Raw genomic sequence first — 17,090 nt, 5'->3', positions numbered from 1 at the left:
TCTCAATATGCACACAATTATATAACCTTGAAAGTTGCCCAGTCAGTCAATAAAACTGGTCTTGCAAATCCAGCACTTGGAGATGTAAATTTGACAGTCAAGGCAAGGAACTGCCAGGAGCCCGTTCATCTTAATAAAGTAAAAAAGTGTTCTTGTTAGCAACTGGAAGAATGAGAGATTGATGTCCCAGCTGGGTGTATCTCAAGCCAACTGAGCCCAACACCAAGAGGCAAGTTTTGCAAGTGTACCTACCCAGATAAATCTTGTCTGACTTTCTGACTGCCTTTGTGGCCACAAAAGGTCTGCTGGGACCAAACCATGCAGCGTTGTCCATTACAGAGTGGCAATTAAATGCTGTATTCAGTCATAAAATGGGACTAGGAGGTAGAGTTTAGTGTAATTCTTACCTTTAACAAATCAATCGTGGTTTTAAACCCAACAGTGTTTTCTTATCTTGCCTGTGGAGTGCATGACAAGAAAGGAATTGGTCTGAGACCTCCTTTTGTGTGCCTGTGAGCACTGTTTCACTGGTTTCTCCCATTTCCCCCCAGGAGGGAACAGCCATGCTGTTGGAACACCTGGCTGGGAGCCTGGCCTCTGCAATCCCTGTGAGCACGCAGCTCGACATTGCAGCGCAGCATCATCTCTTCATGATGGGTCGAAATGGAAACAACATCAAACATATCATGCAACGGACTGGTGCTCAGATCCACTTCCCTGACCCTAGTAACCCGCAGAAGAAATCCACTGTCTACCTCCAGGGCACAATTGAGTCTGTCTGTCTTGCCAGGCAATATCTCATGGTAAATACTTTCAGTGAATTTTGTGTAACAAAATTGCCAGATCATAGAAAATATGCTTGCTCTGTATCTATTTACAAATCACATGTAAATTAGCCTTAGAGAGGAAGGATTGCTGTTCACACTGCAAACAGCTCAGTTTTGGCCGGGGTTTTATCGGTGTTTGTAGTTATTGAAAATATTTGTCATCTCTGGTAGCATGACTTGAAAAATAACTGTGGTAAAATAAATGCAATAAATGTAAGTCATTTAAATGCAATAAATGCAATAAATGTAAGTCATTTAAACTTACAATAACAATATGCCTCTGAATAGAGGCAGATTTCTGAACTACACTGTGGGTGTTGGGTGACGGGTTGTGTTTTGTTTTGCCAACCTGCCTTTTCTATATTTGTCACATAAATAGATTTCTTTTGAGGGAAAATGTCAGGAAATCCTTAGCTCCCATGTAGGCAAGTTTCCAATGAAATTGGGAAACCATAAGAAATAATTATTTTGATGTCTTATATTCTTTATAGTACCACAGCCACAGTTCTGTAAGGCCTTTTATAAAAATAGCTCTGGTGGTTAATATCATTAGAGATTATTGGTCTTTAAACTTCTCAGGAGCCTTTAGCCATTATTTTAGTACTAATGTATGTACATGTTTTTTATATATGTGAATACTGAGGGACAAAATATGCAAGGACTACACCATTCAGTTTTACTCTAAAGCTTTAGTATTTCAAGAGCATTACAGATGTTATCCATATCACTAGAAAATATTTATGTAGCTGATCTGGAATGGGCAAGAGAAGAGTAAAATTTAAGACTTAGGCAATGGTGAATTAGAGATTTTTTACATGTGTGTTTCCTTATTTCAAACAGGGTAATGGGAGACTTCTAGTTCTTCCATCATTTCCTGACAAGACTGTGCTGATTGAAATGTGAAATATTCAGTATATCATTTCACCCTTGTGCTACCAAACTCTTTGTTCACAGTCCCAGGACTGGAAGATACACCTGTATTCTTGTATACAAGGAAATGGCTTTCCCTAAAATTTTATCGGTGCTATTTTATCCTGAACTTAGACATTTCCTTACATCATGATGTGTAAATGTTACATTGTTCAGTTTATTGCTACCATTTTAATGGGAAAATGGTCGGTTACAAATCCTAGGAATTTTTTGTGCCTTTCTTTTCAGGGTTGCCTTCCCCTTGTGCTCATGTTTGATATGAAGGAAGAAATTGAAGTAGAACCACAGTTTATAACACAGCTAATGGAGCAGTTAGATGTCTTCATAAGCATTAAGCCTAAGCCAAAACAACCAAGCAAGGTTTGTGCAAAGCTAATATTTTTCTTTTAGACTTTGATGACAAAGTTTTAGAGCTGATGAGTTGATGTGTGCTCTTCCCTCCCAGTTTAATGGATCATAAACTTGTGAAAACCATATCTATTTTCTTCTTGAAATATCAGTTTAAATGATACAGCAGCTCTAGTTTAGGGTGATTTGAATTTCATTAAATGCTTAATAATAAAGAAATTAGCTTTTGTATAGAATATATTGATAAAGGTAGTGGGAGTTGTTTATTGTAAAATATTTAGGCCAGTATGGATAGAGGACTCTTGCAGTTACCTGTGTTGTATAAAATGCCAAAGCAGACAAAAGTTTTAAAATTTTTAATGATCATTCCATTGTGTCAGTATGTGAACTTCCCTGTGTAGGGATACATAAAATCAATACAAAGAAACATCCTGTAGAAGATCTACAAAAAGCAATGGAGTTTTGTAATTTATTTTTCCATATAGTTTAAGTTTAAAGTTTAAAGTAACTTAAACTTGCTACCTTCTTCTCAGACAGCTATGAATTCAATAGGTTAATTTAATATGAACAACTGGGGTTTTGTCTACTTCAAGGTATAAAGCTCAGGTAAAAGAGAAGATAATATATTAATTATTGATTCAGTTATATAGCTCTTGAGGTGCTTAATATTTGGTCTACCCAAGTAGCACCAAGGTACTCTAGTAAGTAATTTTCTTAGAGAGGTCTTCCATCATTCTCATTGCAAATCCTTACGAAATCCCTAGTCTTACTCTTCTGAACATCAGACCCCTGAATTTTAATAGCTGCTAATGGATGTTAGCTCATGCTGTCTCACACTGCTGTGGTTGTGGTAACCGGGCAGGAGTATGAAGAAGAATTATCTGTGTTGCTGATATGTGTTATGGAGAAGTTTACTCACTGGTTTTCCTTTTTTTGTTGTTGTTTTCTTTCCCTGCAGTCTGTGATTGTAAAAAGTGTTGAACGAAATGCCTTAAATATGTATGAGGCACGGAAATGTCTCTTGGGACTTGAAAGTAGCGGAGTCACCGTAGTATCAAATCCCTCTACTGTCTCATGCCCTGTTGGTCTGTCTTGTCCTGGTTTGGATATTTTGTCCTCAGCAGGACTAGGACTCACTGGGCTTGGTATGCATCCATTATTTTTATATTTTCTTTTATATAGATTTGTTTTAAACATAATTCACTTTACTAGAAAGAAGAACCAGATGTGTGTTTTATGTAAGGAATTGTATTGCACAGAGGCCTCTGGCCTCTCAAAGGCTTGTTGTTAAAAAACTTCTCCAAGGCTTTTATAATCAGGTGTGGAACTCATCCCTGTAGAAGAATCTCTGAAATTGTGCAAACCACTCGGCTGAAAGGGAGGGAAATACAGGTGAAGCAGGACATGGGTTTTACAGCTTCTTTGGCTGTGTGATGTCTCAGGCTGTCCTGAATTTGGATGGGTACTTAAGCCTGGCAACAGGCTTATTGGGAAAGGCAACATGGCAAACACCACATTTCAGGTCAGTATCTCACTGTAATTGAGGGATCCATGTGCTTCTAGTTTAGCAGTAGGAAATTTAGGATAAAAATGAATAAACCCCTTATCTTAATTTTATTGAAGCAGCTCATAGTCCAGACTGAAATTACCATTTTATTTTCTAGCTCTGCAAATACCTTTGTATCAGTAATGTATAGATGGAAAAACCAAGTAGTCCCAGAAGAATCTAGTGAAAAATCTTGACAGAGGTCCTAGAAACTCTTGAGTTCTCATGTAACCAGCGTTGTCCCTTGTGACCTGCCATGCAGGAGTGCTGTGTTGTTCCATCTCACATGCTTCCCTGGGGTCACACAGGGGAAAGTGTTTGTGCCATTTCATTGTGATTTTTAATGCTGCTTCCTGTGTCATGCTGCACTTTGGGGGTTTGGGGTTTTTACCTTTTCAGTGTGTAGTGCTGAACTGCTTTGTGAATGCTTTTATACAAAGAGCTGGTTTGGGGGAATGTTTTGGGAGTGATCAATGCATTTGGGGGGTGATTTACAGCCTTTCTGCAGCAGTATTGAAGGTGCAAAAAGAAATTGAGTAGTTGTTAGTGTGCAAGTTGATTCACAGGAGTTCTCAGAAAAAGGTTACTGTGTGAAATGAAAGTGAGGTGGTGCAGAGGAGTTGCTTTCTTGTCTCTGTGATGCTGCTTTGAAACAAACCCTCCGAAACAACTGAGGGGATACAGAGGGGTGCCGGGGCTGAGAAGCAGCCAGTGCACTCTGTTATGACAAGAGGAAGGGTCCAGTAGAAGGACATAAAAGATGCCCCAATTTTTTTTGGATATATGATGGCCAGTTTAAGAACAATAATTCTTAATGTGCTTTTGATGTGCACCAGATGAACAGCAGGTTTGATGTTAAAATTGATTTGTGAAATACAGGCAAGTGCAAATTAGCAGGGTATTTGTTTCTTTTCAATTGATACTTCTGTGAAAAATGTTTTCCTGCAAGTCTAAATATTCACTTGCATAATTTTTTGCAGGCCTTTTAGGTCCAACAGCCCTGTCAGTCAACACCTCAACTGCTCCAAACTCTCTGTTGAACGCCCTTAATAGCTCTGTGAGCCCTTTGCAGAGTCCAAGTTCAGGGACGCCCAGTCCCACGTTGTGGACAACATCTCTTGCTAACACAAACACCCCAGGTTGGTAGAAGCTTAATGTGACTTAAATGAACTGTGCAACACCAAGTCATTAGAATTGCAGTTGCCAAGTTGAGATTAATTAGTTCTTTTGAACCTTAATTCCTACGATTACCTTAGCACAGATGAATAAATATGCAAATTTAAGGTTATAGCTTAATATATGATGTGCTGTCACAGGCAATGTTTTCATCTGTTTTGTGTAGAAAACAAAGTTAACCTACCCAGATAAAGCATTATGGTTTTGGCATGCCATTCTATTGGAAACTTTTTAGTAATGTTTTTAGCAATGTATCATAGCTCCATAAAGATTTAGATAAATTAATGTAATGCCCGAGGAAGCTAAATGAGACATTAAAGCAGAACATAACCAAATTTTGTTACAGGTTTTTCTGCTATTCCACACCTAATGATACCATCTACTGCCCAAGCAACCTTAACTAGTATTCTGCTGTCTGGAGTGCCTAGTTATGGTCAAAACACTCCATCTCCACCACCAGGCTTGACTCCTGTTGAAGTCCATGTCAATGGCATGCAATCAGAAAGTAAAAAAGGTTCACCTTCTTTAAATGGTCACGTAAAGGTAAGTGATACTATGCAGGAGAGTCTGATTTCTTTATACTAGATCTCTACTAAGAAAAGCTGAAAGAGAAAACTAACGATATTAGTAGATTTATAAAGCTTCTAAGTTTAAAAATACACTATGGTGTTCTTGAATATGAGTTAAAGATTGAGAAATAGAACATTCATACTGTTCTGCTGTACCAGGAATGAATTTCTCATTCTCCTGCACAGATAGAAAGGGGAAATTGTTTCATTATTTCTTGAAGCATAAAAATCACTTCAGTGATTTGTGACAATATTTTCAGGCCTCAAATATCAAGTATGCTGCACTGTCTGCCACATCTCTGGGAGAAAACGTGTTGAGCACAAACCACAGTGATGGAGTAAGGCAAAAAGGTGCTCATGGAGCCTCAGAACAAGTAGCTGCCAAGGCAAATAGTGAAGAAGGTGAGATTTTGACATTGTGTTCCTTTGTCTGGTAGTGTTTGTACAGTCTGTGTACAGTTCATGATACAAAAATGTACCAATATTCTCTCTGAATTGGTTTTGCAACCACGTTTAAAGAAAATATTGCTGGATGTCCCAGATTCATTGTCAAGGAAAGTAAATAGAGCCTGTAGTAACTGAGCTGTACTGTTGATAGAAACACCTTAAATCTACATAAATGTACTTGCAACATTTTACTTATGCCCTAGGACCAAAGGGAAGATATGAGGATTTTAGTATTTTTTACAGCATCTTAACTAAACTCTGATGGTTTAAATAATGTTTTATTTTTGCTTTTTAACAAAAGGAAATAATATCACTGAGAAATTTTTTACAGAAAATTATATAGATCTAACCTGGATGACACTGGGAAACAATTTTGTGTGCTTATCAACAGCATTTCAGTTATGCTACCATTTAGAAGCTAAAGTATTTAACTGTCCCCTTCATTCTTGGAGAGGGGGAAAGCCAGCTCCAGCATGAGCAAATATGTGTAAAGGCCTTGTTTCCCTTTTCAAAACTGATCAAGGAGATAATCTCTTATTTAGGGTTGTGGTCATTTGAAATGCTGATTTGAATTAAAGGTACATTGGCAATTTAAGGTGATAAATATTTCTAAAATCATGTTCTAAAGATATTTGAACATGAAGTGGGAGTAGTTCTTATTCCAGCAGAAGTTACTGAGCACCTGGCACAGTCTATTAAAACTGGGTATAAAATCAAATTTCTTCAGAATATTTAGTCCCTTTGAATTGCCAGTCTACTCATTTGTTATTAATTATTATTACTTAAAATAAATATTTGAAGAATGAATATACTTAGTGTGACTACTATATATGTGAATAGTGACACCTTTTTTCTGCATTTGAACTTGCACATCTAGACTGCTTAACCTTGACCAAATAGCTACCCCTGAATACAGTCCTGTAGGGAGGAAGTGGAGGTTTTCTCCCACAGGTGTTATTCCCTCAGAAAGCTCCCTAGAACACAGCAGTGTTGTTGTTGAACTCTCCTTTTCTTGGCCTTGTAGGTTGCAATGATGCTTTTGTAGAAGTGGGCATGCCTCGGAGTCCGTCCCACTCAGCAAACACCAGTGACCTGAAGCAGATGATAAGCTCTTCCAAGCAGGCCTGTTCCAAGAGACAAACAGTGGAATTACTGCATGGCACTAAAAACTCCCACTTACAGTAAGCTGAGTGTATAAACAGAGATTAGTGGAACTTTCACAACATAAAATTATTTCACGTGTTTTTGTGCACAGGAGGGTCGATTCAGTTATAAGATACTCAAGGAACTGATTTAATTTGGCCTTGATTTTCCATCACATTTGGTGTTAATATAGCCCTCTGTTTTTCTGGTAACTGCAGACTTTGAATGCTTTTTGTTCATCCTATTTCTCTTTGGGTTTAAAAAATGTCTTTCCTCTTCCAGAAAAGAGTGGAGATCTTTTTCAGTGGAACTTTCATTACCTGTTCTTAAAGTATACACTTTTGCACTTTCCTTCTTTATTGATTGCTTAGAGAATAATTTCTGACAGCTTTTTCCTCTTGTGTGTACCTGAGGCTGTTTTTTTCCTTAGGAAAGCTGTGTTCAGAGCATAGCAGCATGTTCTCAAACACTTGTCTCAGTGATGATTTTGGTTGGATTGTCTCTTTAATGACCCAACAGTAGGAAAGGCTTGTTTGAATCATAATACATCTTGGCAACACAGGTTTTGTTCTTAATGCAGTGTTTTTGTCCAACGTACTCATGTTCTCACTGGGCACTGTTTATCACCACTCTTTTGAGACATATTTTATTTTGCTTCATTTATTTACACTATTAAGGCTATGATATGCATTTCATTAATTCTGGTTTCACAGTTTAAAAATCCAAGGAATCCTGCTAACCAAATTCAGTTGTTTGTGTGTCTTGTTCTTTTTATTGAGGACATACTGCTCACAGTTTCCTTGAGGGTAGTAGTTTGCAGCTTCTAAAACATGATCACTTTTTCAAGAGTTCATACTGTTCTAAAGTAGGCCTAAAATATTGTTGAGTTTAGAAAAAAACAAAAATTGCACCAAGAGGTAATGCAGACACGCAGGACTGCAGTTATTGAAAGCAAGTAGGACCTATGTCAACTTTTAGTCCCTATTATGCAATCTCTTTTCATCTTACAACTATGAACCTGTTACAACTGCTGGCCCGAGCAAGGTGAAACAGGAAATTACACTGTGTAGGGTCGCATGCAATAATTCCAGATACCAGACAGCTCAAAACTGAATCCATAGGCTATACCTCTTATTTGGTAATACAGAAAGGAGAAACACTTGCTTTCCTTCACTGACACAGAAAAATGTACAGGAAAGCTGAAACATTTGGAAATACTGCTAAAAGCACTGAGATCTTTGTGTGCAGGCATGTCTTGAACTTGGCTGCCAAGCTTCTCAGGGTGAAGCTGTTAGCAGAGCTGCAGTGAACGTTCCGTGCCGGTGAAGAGGCGGCCCAAGCTAAGGCTGAGCTAACGGTGCCTTTGTCCCCCCAGCACTGCGGACAGGCTGCTCTCAGAGGCCGAGCTGGCTGCCCCAGAGAGCCCCGTGGCCGATAAGAAGGCTCCAGGCAGTGAGCGGGCGGCCGAGCGAGCGGCAGCTGCCCAGCAGAACTCGGAGAGAGCACGTCTGGCTCCGCAGCCCTCCTTTGTAAACATGCAGGTAAGGTCTCCCTGGATGAAGCCCAGTGGCGTAAATCTTGCTGATTGCAGAGTGAAGTTACCATAGAATGCAGAGGGGACTGGGGATTGGAGGCTGAATTGTCATTACCAGTTCAGTAAAAGCATTTGCAGCCAAGACATCAGCTGTTTTGACTGAGTAGTGGGTTTTCAGTACAAGGTCTTGAAAAGAGAAAAGCTCTTATTCTTCTGTTAAATAAAACAATTTAAGTACAGAAAATTGTGTGGCTGTGTTTTTCTCCACAAGCATCATGTGCCTGTTAGAAATCTTACATTGTCATGTGGAGAGAATTATAGCTACAAAATACATGTTACAGCTTTTCGTGTGCAGTGACAGCTTGGTTAATTACAGCCTACAAATATAAGCTACTGCCATGTTACTGCAAATCTCCCCAGGCAGGGAAGAGACCCCTTTGGCTGTTTGTCAGGAAGCAGTAACAGGGTTATTTTCAGTATAGATCTGCTGAAGTGTGGGCATAACCAGACTGTATGGAGTATTGGAACGAGAGGAAGGCTAGTGTTTTGCAGCCCTTTTCCTCAGTTATTCCTCTAGTTATTTTCAGTAGAGAATGCAGTACTTCAGGCTAATACAGCATTTCTGTAGTTTGTAGTTTTAGATTTCCTAATTTGTAATTCTGCAAAGGGTAGCTTGTTTAATCAGGGATATTTAAACTTCCCATCTTCCATTGACATAGGCAGAATACAACCGAAACTCAAAACTTCTTTTCTTTTCACAAGATGAGTGTATGGAGGAGAACCAAATCTGGAAGATGATTGTAAATAACTGTGGTGCCTAGATTTGCAAAGATGCATTACCTTTTTTGTTCTGTTGAGGAATGTTTTAAATGCCAAAAAGAGATAGTTAAAGAAGAGAAACTATGCTTGAAAGATATCTTACTAAAAAGCAAATTGAAGAAAAAATTCTTCCTAAGCTGTTTGTAAATACTGCTGCAGCCTCACTCATATGAAAATCAGACAGTTATTTAAAGTCTTTATCAATGTTTGAATGAACACTTTAATTGCAACCCAAGACAGTAACTAAGGCTACCATGAAATCATTGTGCAGTATTTCAGGTTTCTCCTAGATATATTCACTGGCCATTTTGAAAACCTTTGTTTTCACAGAAATGAGCACTAGAGTGACGTTTAGTTAGAATGGCAATTAAATTATCTTCTGCATGTTTAATTTTTAGGCATTTGACTATGAACAGAAGAAACTACTAGCGACCAAAGGTATGTTGATGAGCAGTGACTTCTGAAAAGTTTGTTGGCACATGGGTGAAATTATTTCCTCAAGTTTCAGTTTTGTAATCTGATTTTTAAGAAAATCTGAAAATGGTAGTGAAACATACTAGCTTTATGTTGCAAAAAATTTCTTAATACCAACATGGTAAAAAATACTGTAGAAGCAGCTTGCAGTTGGGATGTGCGAGTACATCCATGTGCAAATGATCAATATGGTTTTCAGAGAGCTCATTGTTATAACACTTTGCTTTATTTGGATGCAAATTAAACTTAAAGGTGTTTATTATATCAGCTAAATCACCTCTTATTTTAGGGATAACTTAAGCTGTAGAATTGGTAAGGAGCTTACCCATATCTTTGACCCTGTTATAAAATAAACCAAATTACCCGTTTGTCAAAAGAAAAACTGAAGTTCTTCTCTTTGAAACAGATTCTTTTGGCTTCCATAGAGCCCTGTGGGATTTGACTGTCTTATAGCAGAGTAGATTGCTTTCAGGAAGGGTAGGTTTCAAGCTGTGTAACAAGCAGGGGTGTTTAGGGTTCCCTGTTTGCTGGGCTCAGGCTGTTAGCGAACATCACTTCAGTATTATCCTCTCAGTACCTTTACTAGGGCTGAGATTTGCTGTTTGTCTCTGTATTTCCAGCTATGTTAAAGAAGCCAGTTGTAACAGAAGTGAGAACTCCAACAAACACATGGAGTGGTTTGGGGTTCTCTAAGTCAATGCCTGCAGAGACTATCAAGGAACTAAGAAGAGCGAATCATGTATCGTACAAACCTTCCATGACAACTACATATGAGGTATATAAAAGTATATTGTAATGGAAGTTTACTTTTAGTGAATGATACAGTTGTTTCTCTTGAGAAATGTCTAACTTCTGTAAAAACTAAGTCTTGCAGATAACTTCTACATATTTTTATAGTGAAAAATGTTTCTTAAAGTAATATTAAGGCATATGGTATACATTCAGCCCAACGTACAAATGGATCTATATCTGTTTCATAGATAAGTCTTAGAGCATAGACATCTGCTTCTTAAAATGTTTTTTTAAAGCAGCTTTGAATAACTTACAGGATCAAACATCTCAGTAGCTGCAAACAACCAACAGGGAATTTTTAACCTAATAAGAGCCTATTAAATACACCTTATAAGTGTATATATGACAGATAATCTATATAATGTGTATAAGTGCATGGTGGAGGAGAACAGCAGAACAAGAAGCTCTCCTTTCCTTCTGTGGACAAAACTGTAACAGCTGTCTCTACTTGCACTATTCACTGGGCTCAGAATTTTCCCAGGCAGAAGGCAGACTGAGTCCAGCAATTCTCTTCAGAGTCCCAGCATGGAAATCTTGCAGGAAATTTGTTCCTTTCTTCTCAAAGGCATGCTGAAGTTGCTTTTTAGTGTTCTTCCTTGCTGTAATCCTTCCCAGCTTCCATGGAGACACCATTTTCTGTTCTGACTATATAAAATGTAAATGGTATGTTTCTTGAAGGGGACTTCACAGTGCTCTAGGATATACCTGTCTGTTAATACAAAAGAAATACTCAGAATAAAAATGTGCCTTGGTGTTCTCCACTTGGCATATCAACTTTCTGAGCCATTCAGCTATATGTAGTAGGCTTGGCTACATGTGATGCAGTAGTAACTAGGGGAAAGAAAAACTTGCAGTCAAAATCTGCAATTTTTTTGGCATGCTTTTCTATGTTGGTTGATTTGGGGTGGAGTTTTCCCCCAGGCCTTGATGTCTAAAATCTCTAAATAGGTCTGTGATTCTAACCAAGAACAGTGTTTCTTCAGGGGTGTCAGTTTTACTAAATAGCATAAAAGATTACCTCCTAAGTGATGCTTTTCAACTGCAATTTGGTATAAGTTTATAGAATTAAATTGTTAATTTCCACAATTTTTAGCTCATGTAAGTATGTGATATCTATAATGTAGATTTATTTTGGGTACCTTCCCATGGAATACTGCTGCCTTGTATTGCTACATTCTGACCCACAGTGATGAAAATTGATAATAAGTATTTTAAAGGTATATGAAAATCTATTTAAAAAGACTCCAGACAAAGCAACTACAAATTCACAAGGCATTGCAGAATTGTTGTTGTAGTATTGTGTGCAAGACTTGTGTTGTCAAGCAGAGTGTACTTGATCCACTTATCTTCAGATAAATGTTCTGTTCTCTTCCCTGTGAAGGGAAGTAGTCAATAGACTGCTTTGTCTAGAATTTGTGTGGGAATTTGATACCATGGAATGTTTTGGAAACTTGAAAATACCGAGCAATTTGTTTTGAATCATGATCTTTAAATAACTCCTGCTTAAAAACTGTGAACTGCATATGTTTTAAGCACACCTGCTGTTTTCGTGTCCGGTTTGCAATTGTTTGACTATTTATCAGCTGCCAAAAGAATGTTTGTGAGCATTAAGAGCTGCTTTTTAAGTGAGCTGCTTCAAAGAAAACATCTGAGTCACAATGCAAGCTCTGTTTTCAGCCCAAATTATCTTTCTGTGATTTGCAGGGCTCATCCATGTCTCTTTCCCGGTCCAGCAGTCGGGAGCACCTGGGAAATGGCAGTGAATCTGATAACTGGAGAGACCGAAATGGGCTTGGACCCACTGCTCATGATTTTGTCTCCTCAATTGGCAGCCCCAAACGGAAACAAAACAAATCAGGTTAATAAACTCTTATTATCTGATTAAAAGAAAATAACCATATTGATATCAATATTTATTCTGATATGAATGTATCCTGACTTCACTAGGGCTTTAAATTACTGTCACCTTGTAAAGTAATTATTTCTTTTACAAACTGAGAAGTGTAAGCTTGTGCAACATGATGCAACAAATAATGGTCTAAAAGGAAATCTCTTAAGAATATTTATTAAATGCCAAACATCCTTGTTGAAAACTCTTTGCTGTTATGGAGTGGATTTTTCAAGGTGTACTGAAACTAGACCTGTAAAAAGGCTTATTTCTAGACTACTCTTACTCTGCTCTGTTGACAGTGCAATAGCAGCCTGGGCTTGATTGGGTTATTTACTCACTGGTGAAGTCATAGTCAGTGCTGAAACTGGATTTTAAAGCATTATTCTCCTTATGGGGATAAAATTTACAAGAACATGTAGTGACAGGACAAGTGGGGAGTGGCTACAAAGACGTTCAGGTCTTATGAAAAAGACCTGAATATTATGAAAAAAATTTTCCCTGTGAGCATGCTGGGCACCCTCACAGGGTGCCCAGAGAAGCTGTGGCTGTCCCTGGATCCCTGGATGTGTCCAGGGCCAGGCTGGACAGGGCTTGGATCAACCTGGGATAGTGGAAGGTGTCCCAGCGCATGGCAGGGGTTTGGAATGAGATCATCTTGCAGGTCCCTTCCAACCCAGGCAATTCTATGAAAAGGAATTTCTCCATGTGTTTGGCATGGCCTAGCATGATTCTAAATACTGGTTTCTGTGGATACAGGCTGTATCTTTCATACTTTTTAAACACTGTTTGAAGATCAAAAGTTGAAATTTACTTCAGTTAAACTCTTTGAAACTTTATTTTTAAAATGAGTTAATAGATACCTTTTTGAAAGAGTGAAAAGTGGAGGTAGAAAATACTAAATCCATACTATCTATCTACTTTATGGGGAAATAAGGACGCTCCCTGTTTATACTTTTTGTTGTTGTTTTTTCTTTTAAAAGAGTAAACCTAAATCCAAAATTCAAAGTACACAGATAGTAAAATTTGGACATAGTAAGAAAGGATAGTGCCAATTAGAAAAAAAATATTCATGGGTTTAAAGAGCACATTAGTTTATCTGTGAATGGTTGCACATCATATTCTAAATACTTGGAGATCTGAAGTGATGACAAGTTTATTTGATATCAATCTATTGATGTTTTCAACCTTACTGCCCAAAACAACATAAGAAAAATGGAAGTTCTAAGTTAATTAAAAGAATTAAGGATTAAAAATATATTTACATGTGTACTAGAAGAAAATTAGAAACACAAATACATTGGCAGTGAAAGAAAATGCTCTATGGCAGCTGTAGCTTTCCCAGAGAACAAAATGTGTGGATAAAGGATAAAAGAAACAGTGATGAGTTGGCTGGACAAAAGTAGGTCTATAGAAAACAAACAGTGGAACTTAATTAAGTTAATTAAGGAGGATCCTAGTAAATATAGACCAGTTGGTCTGACCTCAGTACCTGGTAAGGTAATGGAACAGTTTATACTGAGTGCCTTCATGCAGCACTTACAGGATGGCCAGGGTATCAGACCCAGCTAGCATGGATTTAGGAGGGGTAGGTTGTGTTTGACCAACCTGATTACCTTTCATGACCAAGTGACCCACCTGGTGGATGCAGGAAAGGCTGTGGATGTTGTGTACCTGGACTTCAGCAAGGCCTTTGACACTGTCTCCCACAGCACACTCCTGGAAAAGCTGGCAGCTCATGGTTTAGACAGGAACACTCTTTGCTGGGTAAAGAACTGGCTGGAGGCCAGGCACAGAGAGTGCTGGTGAATGGTGCTGCATCCAGCTGGCAGCCAGGTACCAGTGGTGTCCCTCAGGGGTCTGTGCTGGGGCCAGTCCTGTTCAATATTTTTATTGGTGACATGGATGAGGGTATTGAGTCTTTCATTAGTGAATTTGCAGGCGACACTAAGCTGGGAGTGTGTGTTAATCCATTGGAAGGTAGGAGGGCTGTGCAGAGAGACCTGGAACTGCTGGATGGATGGGCAGTGTCCATAGGATAAAGTTTAACAAGTCCAAGTGCCGAGTCCTGCATTTTGGCCACAGTAACCCCCTGCAGTGTTATAGGCTGGGGACGGTGTGGCTGGACAGTGCCCAGGCAGAAAGGAACTGGGGGTGCTGGTGACAGCTGGCTGAACATGAGCCAGCAGTGTGTCCTGGTGGCCAAAAAGCCAACGGCATCCTGGTCTGGATCAGGAATTGTGTGGCCAGCAGGAGCAGGGAGGTCATTCTTCCCCTGTATCTGGCACTGGTGAGGCTGTACCTTGAGTGCTGTGTCCAGTTCTGGGCCCCTCAGTTCAGGAAGGACATTGAGACGCTTGAGTGTGTCCAGAGGAGGGCAACCAGGCTGGTGAGGGGCTGGGAACACAAACCCTGTGAGGAATGGCTGAGGGAGCTGGGGTTGTTTAGCCTGGAGAAAAGGAGACTGAGGTGACCTTACCACTCTCTATAACTTCCTGAAAGGTGGCTGCAGTCAGGTTGGGGTTGGTCTCTTTCTCCAGGCAGCAGCTGACAGAACAAGAGGACACAAGCTGTGCCAAGGGAAATATAGGTTGGATGTTAGGAAAGTTTTTTACAAAAAGGGTGATAAAGTATTGGAGTTGTCTGCCTGGGGAGGTGGTGGAGTCACCACCCCTGGATGTGTTTAAAAAATGACTGGATGTTGGTGCCATTGTCAAGTTTTTAGTATTAGGGCATGGGCTGTACTCAATGATCTTGGAGGTCTCTTCCAATCTAGTCATCCTGTGAATTCACAAAAAAAATGTTTTATGCTGTTCATTCTCTCAGACCACTGGGAGGTGCTTTTTTTCTGAAGAATAAAGATTTATATACTTTGTAAATTGAATGATATAGCTGAAAACAATGTTGGTGGAAAACTATGCCCTTCTGTGATATGTCTGAAAAGTTCACTTGTTCTCTTCCAGCTGAACACTATCTCAGTAGCAGTAACTACATGGACTGCATTTCCTCGCTGACAGGAAGCAATGGCTGTAACCTCAACAGTTTGTTTAAGGGATCTGATCTGCCTGAGCTCTTCAGCAAGCTAGGTTTGGGCAAATACACAGATGTATTCCAGCAGCAAGAGGTTGGTGTTCCTTCAAGAAGCACCTTTGTGTTGCTAGGATGTTTTCCAGCACTAGTTGTGCTGTCTCTTCACTGCAGGCCACTTAGAACTCACTTTGTGACAGGATTTTCATGAGCTGTTCTTTCAAAGCTGGATCATACATCTTAAAATTGGGATAAATACTCAAAATCTCAAGACTCATTGTATATTTATATATTTATAAATAAATGACTCATTGATTTTCTCTGCTTTTCAAGAACTGACAACTTTTTAATTTCTCCTTTTCTGTCAGAAATGTAGCAAATTGAGCAACTGTATGAAGAAGATATTGTAAAGCCATGATTGCTGTTTACATGCAAAGAGTAGTTTGCATGTAAAATGGAGCAGGGAAAAAAAATGAAGCTGTTCTGAACCACATTTATTACTTAATACTTTTGTGGAAAGACTTGTTTTGCATAGTTTTCCAATTTATTTTTACTCTAGATTGATCTGCAGACATTCCTCACTCTTACGGATCAAGATTTGAAAGAGTTGGGAATTACCACTTTTGGTGCCAGAAGAAAAATGCTGCTTGCAATCTCAGGTAAAAAACACGGAATACCATTTATTGATTTTAAGCATTGTTTGTATTCTTCTCACTCAAATTTTATGTTTATAGTCAACAAAGGAAAAGAGCCTTGGAAAGACTGAAAAGTAGTGTACCGAGGTAATATTAGCTTGCCCCTCACCAGAGGTACTTAAACCCAGGCTTTATAGAGCTTTCCTATTACCTAATTAGCAGCTCACTTGCAATAGTCCTGTAAAACTGGAGCCTGGTAGAAAGTTCATCTCACACCAGATTGTGAAGTTTTATGCCCCAAAATTGTGGGTTGAGGAATCTCTGGGATTACAGAGCACTGCGAGGTCTGAACAGCACTACATACCAATCACAACTGGCATTTTCAACCTTTTGGTTCCTTGTTCTCCATTTTATTGATAAGCAGAGCAGTCATCCTACTGGAAAATGTGCCTGCTTTTGGGGGGCTTTGTGATTTGGTTATTTTTTTTGTTTGCAAATGTACTTAGTTCAGTAGCAGTCTTGAAGATCAATGTAATCGCTCAGTGATTTGTATCTAGCACAGTTTGTTTACAAGAACAGGAAAGTGGAGAAAAGAAAAATATTTTACATCATCTGTTACTAATACAAGATTAAGGTGCACATTTAAATGAGAGGTGAGCATCTGTTTTTTCTGAAAGTCCTTATTAAAATACTGCTTCAGTTTTATGCTTAAAGAATTGTGCATTGAGAAATGATCAAGTTGGTAAAGAGCTTTTCTGTCAGTCTCAGTCTACACTGCATGGTTGTGGCTCCAGTGAGATTGCAGTCTTTGAGTATTATAACAGAAACTTTTAAAAGTTTCAGCTATGTCAATTTTATCTAAATCAATATTGCGAAAAATTAGATATTTTACAGTGTATCAGTACCAAATAAGAATTGTCCCAAGTAGATACCTT

General features: G+C 38.8%; 1 protein-coding gene across 2 annotated transcripts in view; it reads left to right on the top strand.

The window, feature by feature from the left end:
• BICC1 (BicC family RNA binding protein 1) overlaps positions 1-17,090 on the top strand; it is a 92,765-nt gene that overhangs the window by 72,643 nt on the left and 3,032 nt on the right. For both annotated transcript variants that reach the window (XM_058841617.1, XM_058841618.1), the window contains exons 8-20: positions 552-803; positions 1,986-2,117; positions 3,064-3,250; positions 4,632-4,790; positions 5,174-5,370; positions 5,657-5,798; positions 6,868-7,024; positions 8,362-8,527; positions 9,738-9,777; positions 10,434-10,588; positions 12,310-12,463; positions 15,457-15,617; positions 16,080-16,179. In XM_058841617.1, coding sequence (XP_058697600.1) covers positions 552-803; positions 1,986-2,117; positions 3,064-3,250; positions 4,632-4,790; positions 5,174-5,370; positions 5,657-5,798; positions 6,868-7,024; positions 8,362-8,527; positions 9,738-9,777; positions 10,434-10,588; positions 12,310-12,463; positions 15,457-15,617; positions 16,080-16,179 — 2,002 coding nt within the window. The remainder of the gene's footprint in view (positions 1-551; positions 804-1,985; positions 2,118-3,063; positions 3,251-4,631; positions 4,791-5,173; positions 5,371-5,656; positions 5,799-6,867; positions 7,025-8,361; positions 8,528-9,737; positions 9,778-10,433; positions 10,589-12,309; positions 12,464-15,456; positions 15,618-16,079; positions 16,180-17,090) is intronic.

The sequence above is a fragment of the Poecile atricapillus genome, chromosome 6 (assembly GCF_030490865.1).
Source record: "Poecile atricapillus isolate bPoeAtr1 chromosome 6, bPoeAtr1.hap1, whole genome shotgun sequence".
NCBI classification, from domain to species: domain Eukaryota; kingdom Metazoa; phylum Chordata; class Aves; order Passeriformes; family Paridae; genus Poecile; species Poecile atricapillus.
The sequence above is the reverse complement of the archived record's forward strand: the minus strand, read 5'-3'. Positions and strand labels throughout refer to the sequence as shown.